The sequence below is a fragment of the Microtus pennsylvanicus genome, unplaced genomic scaffold (genome assembly GCF_037038515.1).
Source record: "Microtus pennsylvanicus isolate mMicPen1 unplaced genomic scaffold, mMicPen1.hap1 Scaffold_98, whole genome shotgun sequence".
Lineage (NCBI taxonomy): Eukaryota > Metazoa > Chordata > Mammalia > Rodentia > Cricetidae > Microtus > Microtus pennsylvanicus.
The window spans coordinates 17,978-30,415 of record NW_027461031.1 but is presented as its reverse complement, the minus strand read 5'-3'; the positions used below and the strand labels follow the sequence as shown (position 1 = coordinate 30,415).

Here is a 12,438-nt window from a genome sequence, read left to right as displayed (position 1 = left end):
GAAGTGTGGGCTTGGACCGTGTTCTCTTGGTATGAATCTTTTCCCTGTCTGGCTGTATTATGGGATGTCGATATATGATAAATAACCACAACATTTGATCCGGGAATCCAAGTGGGCCTTGTCCGACCCACTCACCTCCATTATCAAGTCTCCCCACCCAGGGTCTAAAGGTAGTTCATGGTAGCTGGGAGAGGGAGCAACTTCTTCAGTGACTGAGTCCCTGGTGAGTTACCTATGGGCCTGCAATGCCCCTCCCCCTTCCTACTGCCCTTGACTCCAGTGAGCTCCTGGGAATACCAACAACTTAAAAGGCAACAATAGTAACAAAAAGGAAATGGTCTATGGGTTGGCACTGGGAGTACTGGTTTTCATACCCTTGCATCTCTGATGCTGTGTCTTCTTTGGTCCCTCGCCGTGTGCCCCCTCCAGCTGGTATCCCCCCACCCCAGCACCTAATTCTGCTTTCTTGGCACTGTTTCCTAGCCCCTCCTGTAGTTCTACATCCTTGAAGATGCCTTCTTCCTCTCATGGTCCCTTTTCTAGTTTCCTGGCCTGTAAGCACACATATGTAAACATGTCCACATGTATACAGAGCCTTAGATTTAGGCTTCTCACCATGGTGTCTTTCTGAGTCTGGCTTCCTTAGCTCAGCGTGATGACTTCCAGTCACATCCAGTTTCCTACAGATGTCGTTCATACACCTGCTCTTTATCCAGCCATGTGCTGATGGGCGTCTAGGCTGGCTCAGCTCCCAGCTATTGTGAGCAGTTTGGCTGTAAGTGCAAATATCTGGGTGGTGTGTGGTATTAGAGTCCTTCAAGAGGGGTTTCACTGGGCCGTGTGGTGGGTCTGTTTTCACTGATTTGAGAACCGTCCACACTTAACTTCTTTCTGTAGTGGCTGTACACAGCCCGCCCCCACATAAAGGTTCTTCCCCATGTTCCCCATGACAGCATTTGTTGTCATTCAAGTTTTTGAGTCAGGGTCTCATTATATAGCCTTGGCTGTCCTAGAACTCACTGTGTAGACCAGGCTGGTCCACTGCCTCTGCCTCCTAAGTGCTGGGATCAAAGTGTGCTCCCCCCCATTCCCTGCTAATGCCTAGTTCTTTGGACAACTGCCTTCACTTCATTAGCCCATTTTTTAAAAAAGATTTATTTATTTATGATGTATGCAGTGTTCTGCCTGCATGTACACCTGCACCCCAGAAGAGGATACTAGATCTCATCACAGATGGTTGTGAGCCATCATGTGGTTGCTAGGAATTGAACTCAGGACTTCTGGAAGAACAGTCAGTGCTCTTAACCGTAGAGCCATCTCTTCAACCCTAGCCCATTTTTTGATCAGATGACTTGGGTTTTTATGTGTAATTTTTGCAGTTAAAAATGCATAAATGCACATGTGTTTGTGTATAGTTCTTTGAGGCAGGATCTTTCCCAAACCCAAGGCTTGTATTTTCTCTGCTTGGCTGGAAAGTATCAAACCCCAGGATCTTCTATCTCCACCTGCAGAGAGGGTTAAAGAGGGTATGCAGGAGGGCTGACCTGTGTGGTTCTGGAATCTTCTATCTCCACCTGCAGAGTGGGTTAAAGAGGGTATGCAGGAGGGCTGACCTGTGTGGTTCTGGAATCTTCTATCTCCACCTGCAGAGTGGGTTAAAGAGGGTATGCAGGAGGGCTGACCTGTGTGGTTCTGGAATCTTCTATCTCCTCTTGCAGAGTGGGTTAAAGAGGGTATGCAGGAGGGCTGACCTGTGTGGTTCTGGAATCTGAGCTCTGTCCTCATGATTACATAGCAAGCACTCTAACCACTCAGTTATTTCCTTCACTTACCCCCCCCCCCCCCCGGTTAAAAAACAATACAAAACTAAAACATCCTGGATACCTAATTTTATATATAAAGGTGGTAAAGACCCCCACCCCCTCTGTAACCTTGTCCTTCACTCTGCTGTTTCCTTTGCTATGTGGGCTTCTTCATTCCTTATAATCCCGTTTGTCAGTGTCTGGAATTCGTTCCTGTGCTGTTGGAGTCCTGTGCAGAAACCTCTTGCATTTGCTGTATCTTAAATATATATGTGTTTGTGTGTGTGTATATATATGTGTGTGTATGTATATATAGTTTTAATGTATATAGTGTGTGTGGCGGGTAGGGGGGGGTCTGCCTGAGTTCATTGCCCCTGGAGAGAGTATTGGGTTCTCTGGAGCTGGAGTTACATGTGATCGTGGAGCCTTACACAGGTGCTATAGCTCAGTCCTCCACAAGAACAGTATAGCTCAGCCTCCGAGTGGTCTCCAGCCCAGGTGAGCGCCCCTGCCTGTGTCGTCAGAGCTTCTGCCTCCAGTCCTATATGACCGGCTGTGATCTCTGACGACTGGGTGTCTGCCGAGTGGGAGCTACAGATCTAGCTTCAGTCTCTGTGTGTGCTATGGATGCTGTTCTCTAGTGCGAGCCGATGACAGCTTTGTCAGAGTGAGCTGTGATTGTGTGGGCTTCTTGCTGGGTCCTCTGTTCTAGTCCATGGGGCTACGTATCTGTTTCTGCCTGTACCATGCTGGTTTTTGTTACTATGGCTTTATAATTTGTGATCAGGTACTTTCAGCATTGTTCTTCTTACTGAAGATTGCTCTAGCTATTTGGGGACTTTTGTACTTCTATATGAATTTTAGGATTTTTTTAAAAATAATTATGTGGAACATGTCAAGAATTTCAATGGGGTTACACTGAGTTTGCAGATCGCTTTTGGTAGCTGTCACATGTTAGTCACTGTGAATTCTTCCTGTCCACTTATTTCTTCACTATCTTAAAGCTTTCTTGTTTTTTTTATTTTTTGAGATAGAAGGGTTTTGCTGTGTGCTCCTGCCTGGCTTGGAACTCCACATAATCTGGCTAGCATCGAACAGGGAGATTTGCCTGCCCTGCCTCCTGACTGTTGGGGTTAAAGGCTTGCACCACCACTGCCAGCAAAGTGTCTTGTAGGCATTTTTCAGAACCTAGGTTAGGTTTGTTTATTTATTTAATTTTGGGGGGTGGTGGTGTTTCTCTGCATAGCTTGTCCTTGAACTTGCTCCTTGACCTCAGACTCACAGGAGACCCACCTGCCTCTGCCTCCTGAGGGCTGGGACTAAAGGCATGTGCTGCCATACCTCATTTTATCTTTTTTATTTGTGTTTTATATGTATAGGTATTTTGTCTACAAGTGTGTGCACCACACGCACACAGTCCTAGAGGTCAGGTCCCCTGGTTGTGAGCTGCCATGTCTGTGCTGGAAACCAAACCCAGGTCCTCCACAAGAACAGCCAGTGTTGTTCTTTTTTTTTTTTCTTAAATATTTATTTACTTATTATGTATACAGTGTCTACATGCCAGAGAGGGTACCAGATCTCATTACAGATGGCTGTGAGCCATATGTGGGTGCTGGGAATTGAACTCAGGACCTCTGGAAGAACAGCCAGTGTTCTTAACCTTTGAGCCATCTCTCTAGCCCAGCAGCTAGTGTTCTTAAGTGCTGAGCCATCCCTCCAGCCCGGTTCATCTTTCTGAAGTGAGGTCTCGCTGTGTTGCTCAGGCTGGTCTTGCACCAACAGAACTTCTCTCTGCACTGAATTGTCTCATTAGCCTTGCTTGTCGGGGATCAGCAGACCTTAACATTAGACTTCATGCTAGACTGTTCTCTTGATCTCTGTTTATCTGTCCACCGTGAGCAGCGCAATGCTGGTTGTTGCAGCTTTGTGAAGGTAAGTTTTGAAGCCCTTGTAGCCTTTTCTGTTGGTTTATTTGTTTTGACAGAGGGTCCTCCTGTAGTCCAGGCTAGCCCTGAATTCATGATCTTCCTTCCTCAGCGTCCTGAGTGTGTGATGGCGGGTGTGTGCCAACACTCTGCTCTTTTAGTAAACTTTATGTGGAGTCAGATGCTTTGCCAGTCCTGTGCTGCTCCGTGGCTCTGGAGCTCCCTCTCCTGGTGCTTCCCTGTATCGTGTTCAAATTAGTCCCTCATATCTGAGATCTGGTTGCTTCTTTGCTTTTTTGCGGGGGAGCAAGGAGAAGTGTGTGTTGGGGGTCTGTGTATATGTGTTCCATGGCAGGCATGTGAACAACTTGGGGAGTTGATTCTCTTTCTTCCAAGGCTTTAGGGATCGCTCACAGGCTGTCAGGTTTGTGCAGGGAAACACTTTCACCTGCTAAGCCATCTTGGTGGGGTCTTCTGCTCTAAAAAATTTTTTTAAAATGTGTTTTTGAAGTAAGCTCTCTTAAGTAGTTCAGGCTGGCCTTGAACTTCTGATCTTCCTTCTTCAAGCTTCTCAGCTCTGGGATTACAGGTATATGCTATTATGCCACACCTTTCTGTTTTACTTTGTTTTAATTTCTCTCTCTCTCTCTCTCTCTCTCTCTCTCTCTCTCTCTCTCTCTTTCTCTCTCTCTCTCTCTCTCTCTGTGTGTGTGTGTGTGTGTGTCTGTGTGTGCGCACCCTCACTCAATGGAGGTTGGAGGACGACCTCAGATGTTAGCACTTACCCTCTGTATCATATGAGACCGGGTCTCTTCTTGTTCTACATACATATTCCAAGCATGTTGACTCAGGGGCTTCCAGGAATTCTCCTGGCTCAGTCCCTCATCTCCCTGTAGGAGCTGGAGTTACAGATGCACACTTCTGTGTCCAGCTTTCTGTGTCCAGATTTACCTAGGTTCTAGGAATACAAACTTAGGTTCTTGCCCATAACCCTGCCTGCACACACATACATAGAATTTAAAAATGCACTAAGTAACTAACTGCTTTTGAGAAAAGTTCAGAATTATCCTCTGACCTAGGAGGTTCAAGGCCTGAGTGACATATCCCTTCCCACCCCCCAATCCAAAGCTTCAGTAATTCAGGGATTTGACTGGACTCTCTTTCCCAGTGAGTACCTTTTCTTTTCTTTTTTTAAATTTATTTTTAATCACATGTATGTGTCTGTGTGGGGTTCGTGCATTTGAGTGCAGGCACCCAAGGAGAGGTGTTGGCTCTCTTAGCGCCTCATGGTGTAGGCTCTGGGGCTCTGAAGAGCAAGCAGTACCTACTCTTAACCTTGGGGTCATTTCTCTAGTTCTCCTCACCCCCACCACCCTTTAAAGAAAGATAGGCTTCTCTGCTGGTTTGCCAGGGTCACTGTCTCCCATCCTCTAGGTGTGAGTGTCGCTCTCCTCAGCGCCGTCCATGCAGGCCTTCATACAAGCTCTGTGCTGCCTCAGGTTTAGCCTTGCACTCTTGTTACACTGTTGCAGATTGCTGCTTTCCAGGATTCCTAGCTTTGGATGGACGTTCCTTGTCTCTCTTCTGTAGTGTGGCCTGTGGGCTCACAAGCAAACATTTGCTCATGACAGGAATTTGGGGAATTCTGATCAGGCTTTTGGGCCCTGTTTTCTCTTCTCCAGGGGAACCAGGAAGTGGGACAGAAAGCGATACTTCTCCAGACTTCCACAATCAGGAGAACGAGCCTGCCCAGGAGGACCCTGAGGACCTGGACGGTTCCGTACAGGGAGTGAAGCCCCAGAAGGCTGCCTCTTCTACTTCCTCAGGGAGTCACCACAGCAGCCACAAAAAACGGAAGAATAAAAACCGGCACAGGTTAGTGACAAGGTCCCACCCAGTCCCAGAGTTCTTGTGACTGCTGGGAGGGACTTGGTTAGAATGAAAATCCCTGGGGCAGTGGCAGAGCCCTGATGCTTCGGGTGGCAGAAAATCAAAAGATTCGGGTGCAGGTCAAGTGGGCCGGTGTTCTCTGAGGGAGGAGTGGGTGGCAATAGAGAGGCCCTGAAGGATCAATGGGAGTCGCTAGGATGGAATGTGACTCCTTTAAGCCACCTGACATCGTGAGCTTTGGGTCCTTGCTAAGAGGAAAATGGAAATAGAAACGAGTCCTTGCAGAGTGATTCTGGTTATTGGGAACCAGGTCTTTGACTCCTGTGAGAGCTCAGTTGACATGCCTTTCTCTGACTTTTTAAATACGGGTTTGGTTTTGATTGTTATGACTTTTCTATTTTGTAGTTCTCTGAGTATGCTGCCTTCAGATACGGGGAAACACTTAGAGCCCCTAAACACGGGCGTTCCTTCGTAGGAACCATCTGCGCACTGCTGCTTTTGCAGTGGGACATGAGATGGGAAGGACAGCAGTGGACAGAGAGGTCAGGTGTTGCAGGGATCGTAGTGGGTCCCTCTGCCTGGGTTTGTATGTTAATGCTGGGCCTTAACTCAGAGGGGAATGAGTCTGTAAAGGAGGGGAGGGGCTCTCCCTCCTTTTGGTCTTAGAAGCCTGAACACTGTGGGGGTGAAGGGAGTGTACAGGGCTGCGTGGGGGCGCCCATCCTCTGGTTGGCTAATGAGTTACGTTGCTTTAGAAACCTGTGGGTGTCCCTTCCTGCACCTAAGGTGTGACACTGTGAACTCACAGGCCTGGCAATGATTTAGGGTGAAATTTAACTGGTTTAAACCTCTTTTCATCAACAGATTTTTGAATCCTTTTTAAGTTTTTCTTGTTCTTTTTTAAATTGCAGAAATAGAGTTTCCTCCCACTAAATAGGGCTGAAGGACCGGTGCTTTACATCTTTCTGCAAACAAAAAATCCACTGTGCTAATCTCAAACTATAGTAAGAAACAGCAAAGAATTGCCCCCTACCGTCTTGGTAAGGCTGTAGGTTATTGGAGCATTGCGGTAGACTTGGGGCTACCTTATCACAGATAGCAGAGACTCATACTCTTTTTTTTAACTATTTATTTACTTTTAAGTTTTACTTATTTATTCATTATGTATACAGTGTTCTGCCTACATATCTACCTGCAGGCCAGAAGAGTCACCAGATCTCATTACAGATGGTTGTGAGCCACCTTGTGGTTGCTGGGAATTGAACTCAGAACCTCTTGAAGAATAGCCACTGCTCTTAACCTCTGAACCATCTCTCTAGCCCAAGATCCATACTCTTAAAAAGAGTTTTTGTGGGCTGGGGAAATGGCTTAGTTTGTAAAGTGCTTGCTCTGCAGGTGTACGGGCCTGAGTTCTAATCCCAGCACCCACGTCAGAGCACTCAGTGAGGTGTATATGTGTCTGTAACTCCAGCGCTGGTGACATTGCGATCCCGGGGGCTTGCTGGCCAGCCAGTCTAATAGAAGTGATGGGACCCTTTCTCCAAAGCTATGTAGAAAGACACCAGCATCGACCTCTGGCCTCCATATGCATATATGTGTTTATACATGTATATATCATATACACACAAATTGGCATGATAATTCAATACTTTCTTCTGTGTTGTTTTTATTACATTTATTTTGTTGTCATTTTGGATTCTTTTCCTATTTCAAGGTGTCTAGAGCAGGGAGAACATTCTTGAAAGTCCCTGGGGCTCTGCATCACTCACCAGACACGTGTCCTCTCTAGGTCCTCTGCTGTGTGTGACACCCTTGTGCCAGTGATGCGGTTAGCTCTAGACTGGCGAAAGGCGCTGGAGGAGCACCCTGTTTAACTTTACCCTTGCAGGTTTCTAGAGCACCTCCATGGGAGTAACACTTTGTCCCTAGCCCTCCTTTTCCTGGCCCCGGGAATGAATTCCTTCCAGAAGCACACCAGCATTAAGAATGACCGCTGTTGGGCACTGCTCTCCTACGAGGCTAGTCCTGCTCAGAAGGTGGACTGAGTTCTGTCTCCAGGATCCTGTCTGTCTAGTGGCCTCCCAGGGCCTCACGTGCTCATTTGCCCCCGAAGGCTGGTGGCACCGGGCTGCTTTATTTCTTAGGAATCTGGGTCAGGACTGCCCTAAGTGGCACCTCAGTGGGCTAAGGCAGTTGGGGTGAGTCCTGCTACCTTTGCACACTTGAGGTTCAGGGGTGGAGCTCAGTATCCAGACACACTGGTGAGTTGGCACCCAGAGCAGTGAGTGCTTCCTTCCCCACTGTGCGGTGGCCCGTGTATCAAGTCAGGCCATGGTGACAGGATGTCTGAGGACTTGCCACATGCCAGACACTGTGGAGGAGCAGTAGGAGGAGATACTTGAGCTTACCCCTCTTCTGAGATATGAAAATTCATCAAGAACCCCCCTCCCCCAAGGCTGGGGATTGAACACAAAACTTGATGCGTGCTAGTCAAATGAAAATCACTAGCTTTCTGAATTCTTATATTTTTGCGTCTGAACAGTAGTTAGGTCCCACTGTCTTTAAAGAGAAAACAATACTAGCTGCTCTTAGAGCTTATTACTATTCCATCACACCCAGGATTTGTTTTTGTAAAAATTGTTGCTTATTTGTTTTAAGATGGGGTTTTATTATGTAGCCCTGGCTGGCCTCAAACTAATTTCTTCTGCCTTAGCCTCCCGAATGCTGGGATTGAGAGGGATTACCAAATTTGGTTAAATAGGTACACTTTTATTTGTGTATGCATTTATTTCCACTACTAGGGATTGAACCCAGCATGCATCTACCAGTAAGCCACGCCCCCAGCTGATAGCATCTATTTTCATTTGTGAAGGTTGAATCAGTTTAAGAGGAAACCATTTTTTAAAAGTCCTGCTTGTCTGCTGGTGTGTGTGTCCAGGACGGTCCTAAGTGAGATGGTTGTGTAAGTGGTGCTGAAACTCAGCTCTTGTACGATGCTCACAGACATGGTCTAGCAGAACAGCCAATTGAGCATCGTCTTCCTGCCTGTCTCCAGTCTGAAAGGTGTCAGAACAGCGAGGAGCTGGAGTCAGAGCCCAGGCTGATGCTCGCTCTGGCCTTTCAGCCATGACAGCGTAGAGTTGCATCCTCTCCTCTGTGTTTATGGATCCCAGTTACCTTTGTTTTGCTGGGGGAGGGTCTTCAGACCTTGGTATTCCTTAGCTGCTACACTGATGTAAACAAGTAGACTTGCCGTACTAGGCAAGGTGTCATGTGCCTGCATTTGCAATACTTGGATACTGAGGCAGGACAGCAAGTTCGAGGCCAGTGTGGGCTATATTGTGACCCCCCCCCCAATCTCATTTAAAAAAAAAAGGCCAGTGAAGTGCTGTCAGCAGTTTAGGGGGCAGAGCTTGTGAAAGAGAACGGTTACTGAGGTTCGGGCCTCAGCTTCTGGCTTCCAGGAAGAACCCTGGGTGGCACTGGGCATGTTCACAACCTGAACTTGAATGGAAAGTTACATGCTTTGCTGTTTTCAAAGTGCGAAGTGTTTTGTTGCCTTTTGTTTCAATGACAATATGTAATGCCTACTTGTAGCACCTTTTGCTGTGTAACTAAACCTCTTCCCCCCTTCCTCCTCTGGCTGTCCCCTCTTCTCTCCCCCGCTAATCTCTGTCTCCCCCACCCTCTCTCTTCTAATGCCCCAATTCTGTTTTCAGTACCAATATCTTAGCAGTTCTAACCCTGAGTCTGGCAGCTAACACCAGGGCTGTGGCCTCTGAGTGCTCAAATGCAGTCACTTGCCCTCCTGTCGCCTGCTTTCTGCGCTGGTCCGCACTGCGGGAAGGGAGTCCCCCTGACCACACAGTCTTTGGTGCTTTGATGTTCAAAACCTTATGGCTTAAGATTCTTAAAACTGACTTTGTTTCCACAAATCTTGCTAGGGTGGCTAATCGACTAATTTGTTCAATTAGTATATTAATTTCTATTGCTTTCTTCCTCTCCAATGCTGCCCCTCAGCCCGTCTGGCATGTTTGATTATGACTTTGAGTAAGTTTGATTTGCATTAGTGTCTGTGCTGTGTTGTTTAGTGTGTAGACCCGGGATGCTGTTCTGAGACCTTTCTAACCCATAGTTTGTCTGTTTGATTGTAGGTATGTATATTAGGTTAGGCTGGGAAGTTTTTTTTAAAAACAGAAAAACGTGATGGAGGTAACATTTTATTTAATAACTTAAGCAAAATTAAGTAAACTTCACTTTTATGCATTTTAATTTCTTTTTAAATAGATAACCTGTACTTTTAATTCATATTTAAATTGATTTTCTGGCTTTGCTTCTTAAGGAGATTAGTAGCTTAAGATTTTGATATTTTGCTTTTAAAAGATTTAAAATTTGAAATTCTTATAATTTCTTTTGTGTTTCATATCCAGAAACACAAACTCCTAGTCTGTTTGCTGTTGGTCACTGCGTGTCTCAGAACCTGTCAGTGACATAGTTACAGAGCTAACACATTGACCTGAGCATGCCCTCTTAATCCAGTTCTCTAATTTTGCAATAGTTTTTATTTAAAAATTCTGGCTTTTATAACTGCTGTATATTTCCTTTTTTAGTCACCTCAGTTTGCCTTATGGCAAAAATATCTGCTCATTTTTTTAATACTTGTTTACTATCTGAGGACACAGCTAAACTGTGTCATAGTCTAATGAAGAATGTGGACTTGAATTGAGTAGCCTTTGTTGTAGCTGCCCTATGCAGTAGCTGCTTGTTGCCCTGTTTCTGAAGTTAAAGTGCAAATCTCTTTTATTTTTCCTACCACAGGATTGATCTGAAGTTAAACAAAAAGCCCCGAGCTGTAAGTATCAGCCAGAAATCTCAAAGACTGGCAGTGTTTTGTTTTTTTAAAAAATTGGTTTTGGTGGGTTCTTAAAGGGTTCATCATCTGTGCTAGACAAGGGCCCAGTCAGAGGCTGACGAGCTTGTAGATAGCTTTGGTTTTCAGAGTCTGTATGACCCTAATCTAGGGTCACACTCTAGTTTCTAGACCCTGAGGGTCCATCTGTATACTCCAGCTACCAGCTGTTCTTTACTAAAATGTTTTAGAATGGACATGGTGGTGCATGGCCTTAATCCCAACACTTGGGAGGCAGAGGCAGGCGGATCTCTGAGTTCGAGGCCAGCCTGGTCTACAGAGTGAGTTCCAGGACAGCCAGGGCTACACAGAGAAACCCTGTCTTGAAAAATCAAACCAAACAACAAGAAAAAAAAGATTTATGTGTGGGTGTGTGTGTGTGTTTATCACACACGCGCACATTTGCTCAAACCAGGCTCTGAGTGTGCCATGACGTGTGTTTCTTTCTCTTTAGGACTATTAGAAGACTTGTTAGCAGCAGCTTCCAGCCGTGGAGCCCTGCTTCCCCTCTGACCTCACAGCGACAAATGTCCCTCACCTGACTGTGGCCATCCGCCTCTGCTCCCCCAGACCCAGTGCCTGTAACTGGCTAGTCTGTCTTAACTGTAGTGACGAGTCCTTTCTATAAGACTGGGTCATTTGCCATTGTCATTGGTAGTAGCAGTTCAGCGGGAAGAGCTGTTCTTGGTCCCAGTCCCAGCGGGTGGCTAACTGTGCATTTCTCCCTTCTTAGAATGAATGTCTCCCCCCAAACTGGCTGGCACCAGCTCCATCTGTGACCCCCCCCCCAATCGAGAAGTGCACATCTCTGATTTTGTGTTCCGCTGAAAGTAGAGCCCGGGTTCCACTGCAGATGGAGGCTGTAAATATCTGCCACTCTTTCGTTTGGTTTTGTGTTGTATTATTTTTTTATTGTTGTTTTTATCATCTGATTTTCTTTTGGGACATTTTGTGATGCCTGTACTTTCCTGATGACGCATCCAATGGTCTGTTTCATGTGGTGTCAATATTCATAACTGAAACTAAAGTGGCTTTCAGAAGTAAATGGGCAGTGTGGCTCTTTGACTTCTTGACTTCTGTAGGGGGAAGGTAGAGAGCGTTTAATGGTGGCGTGTTGGAAGCAGTCTCATGTCCGAGGAACAAGAAAGCTGGAAAACGCCATCCTCGTAGAACAGACACTTGGATTCCTTTGTAGAAATAAAATTTCCTTGCCCTCCATCTCTCATGCTTTCCTTCTCAGCCTGAGAATTTCTTTTCCATTTTTTCACACTCTCCCTTCTTCCCTTCTCTCCCCTCTCCCTTCTCCATCTCTCTCTGTCTCTCTCTCTGTCTCTCTCTCTGTGTCTCTGTCTCTCTCTCTTGACAGTGTTTCTTCTCTCTGTGTAGCTTTGGCTGTTCTGGAACTCACTCTGTAGACCGGGCTGACCTCAAACTCACAGAGATCCTCCTGCCTCTGCCTCCTGAGTTCTGGGATTAAAGTCATGCATCACCACCACCCAGCTTCCATCTTTTCTCCTTTTGCTGACATTCACTTGGTTAGATGTTCTAAAAATCACCAAGCCCATGGGAGAGCCCAGAATTACTGAAAAGTCAGCTTCCACTGAGTGGAGTGAGAGCCTCACAAGAGCCAGCACTGCCCACAGAGAGCCTGGCCTTCAGAGTCCCTGACGGCTTTGGCTATCTTCAGTGCAGTGGCCTTGGCTGCACATTGTGGTCACCTGGGAAGCTCAGCCCAATGCCAGTGCTGAGATCCCAATCCCAAAAGGATTCTTTCACAGTCCAGGCTGCTGACTAGGAGCCTGCTGGAGGCCATTGTGTTAGATACTGAGCCATACAGCCTAGGTCGGGCAAGTGGTGAGATTCAGGGCCTTGCCTGTCCTTTGACTGTCTAGTCACAGTCCTTTCTGATGCC

The 12,438-nt window shown here is 46.5% G+C and overlaps 1 protein-coding gene across 1 annotated transcript; it reads left to right on the top strand.

Moving 5' to 3' along the window:
• Window positions 1-5,409: 5,409 nt before the first annotated feature.
• On the top strand, window positions 5,410-11,461 carry LOC142842448 (chromatin modification-related protein MEAF6-like; the record flags this gene model as incomplete). The annotated part of the gene is made up of 4 exons (XM_075959166.1): window positions 5,410-5,602; window positions 9,638-9,667; window positions 10,436-10,469; window positions 10,981-11,461. Coding segments are annotated over 4 exons (266 nt in total), but the record flags the coding sequence as incomplete, so codon positions are not given.
• Between the last annotated feature and the right edge of the window lie 977 nt (window positions 11,462-12,438).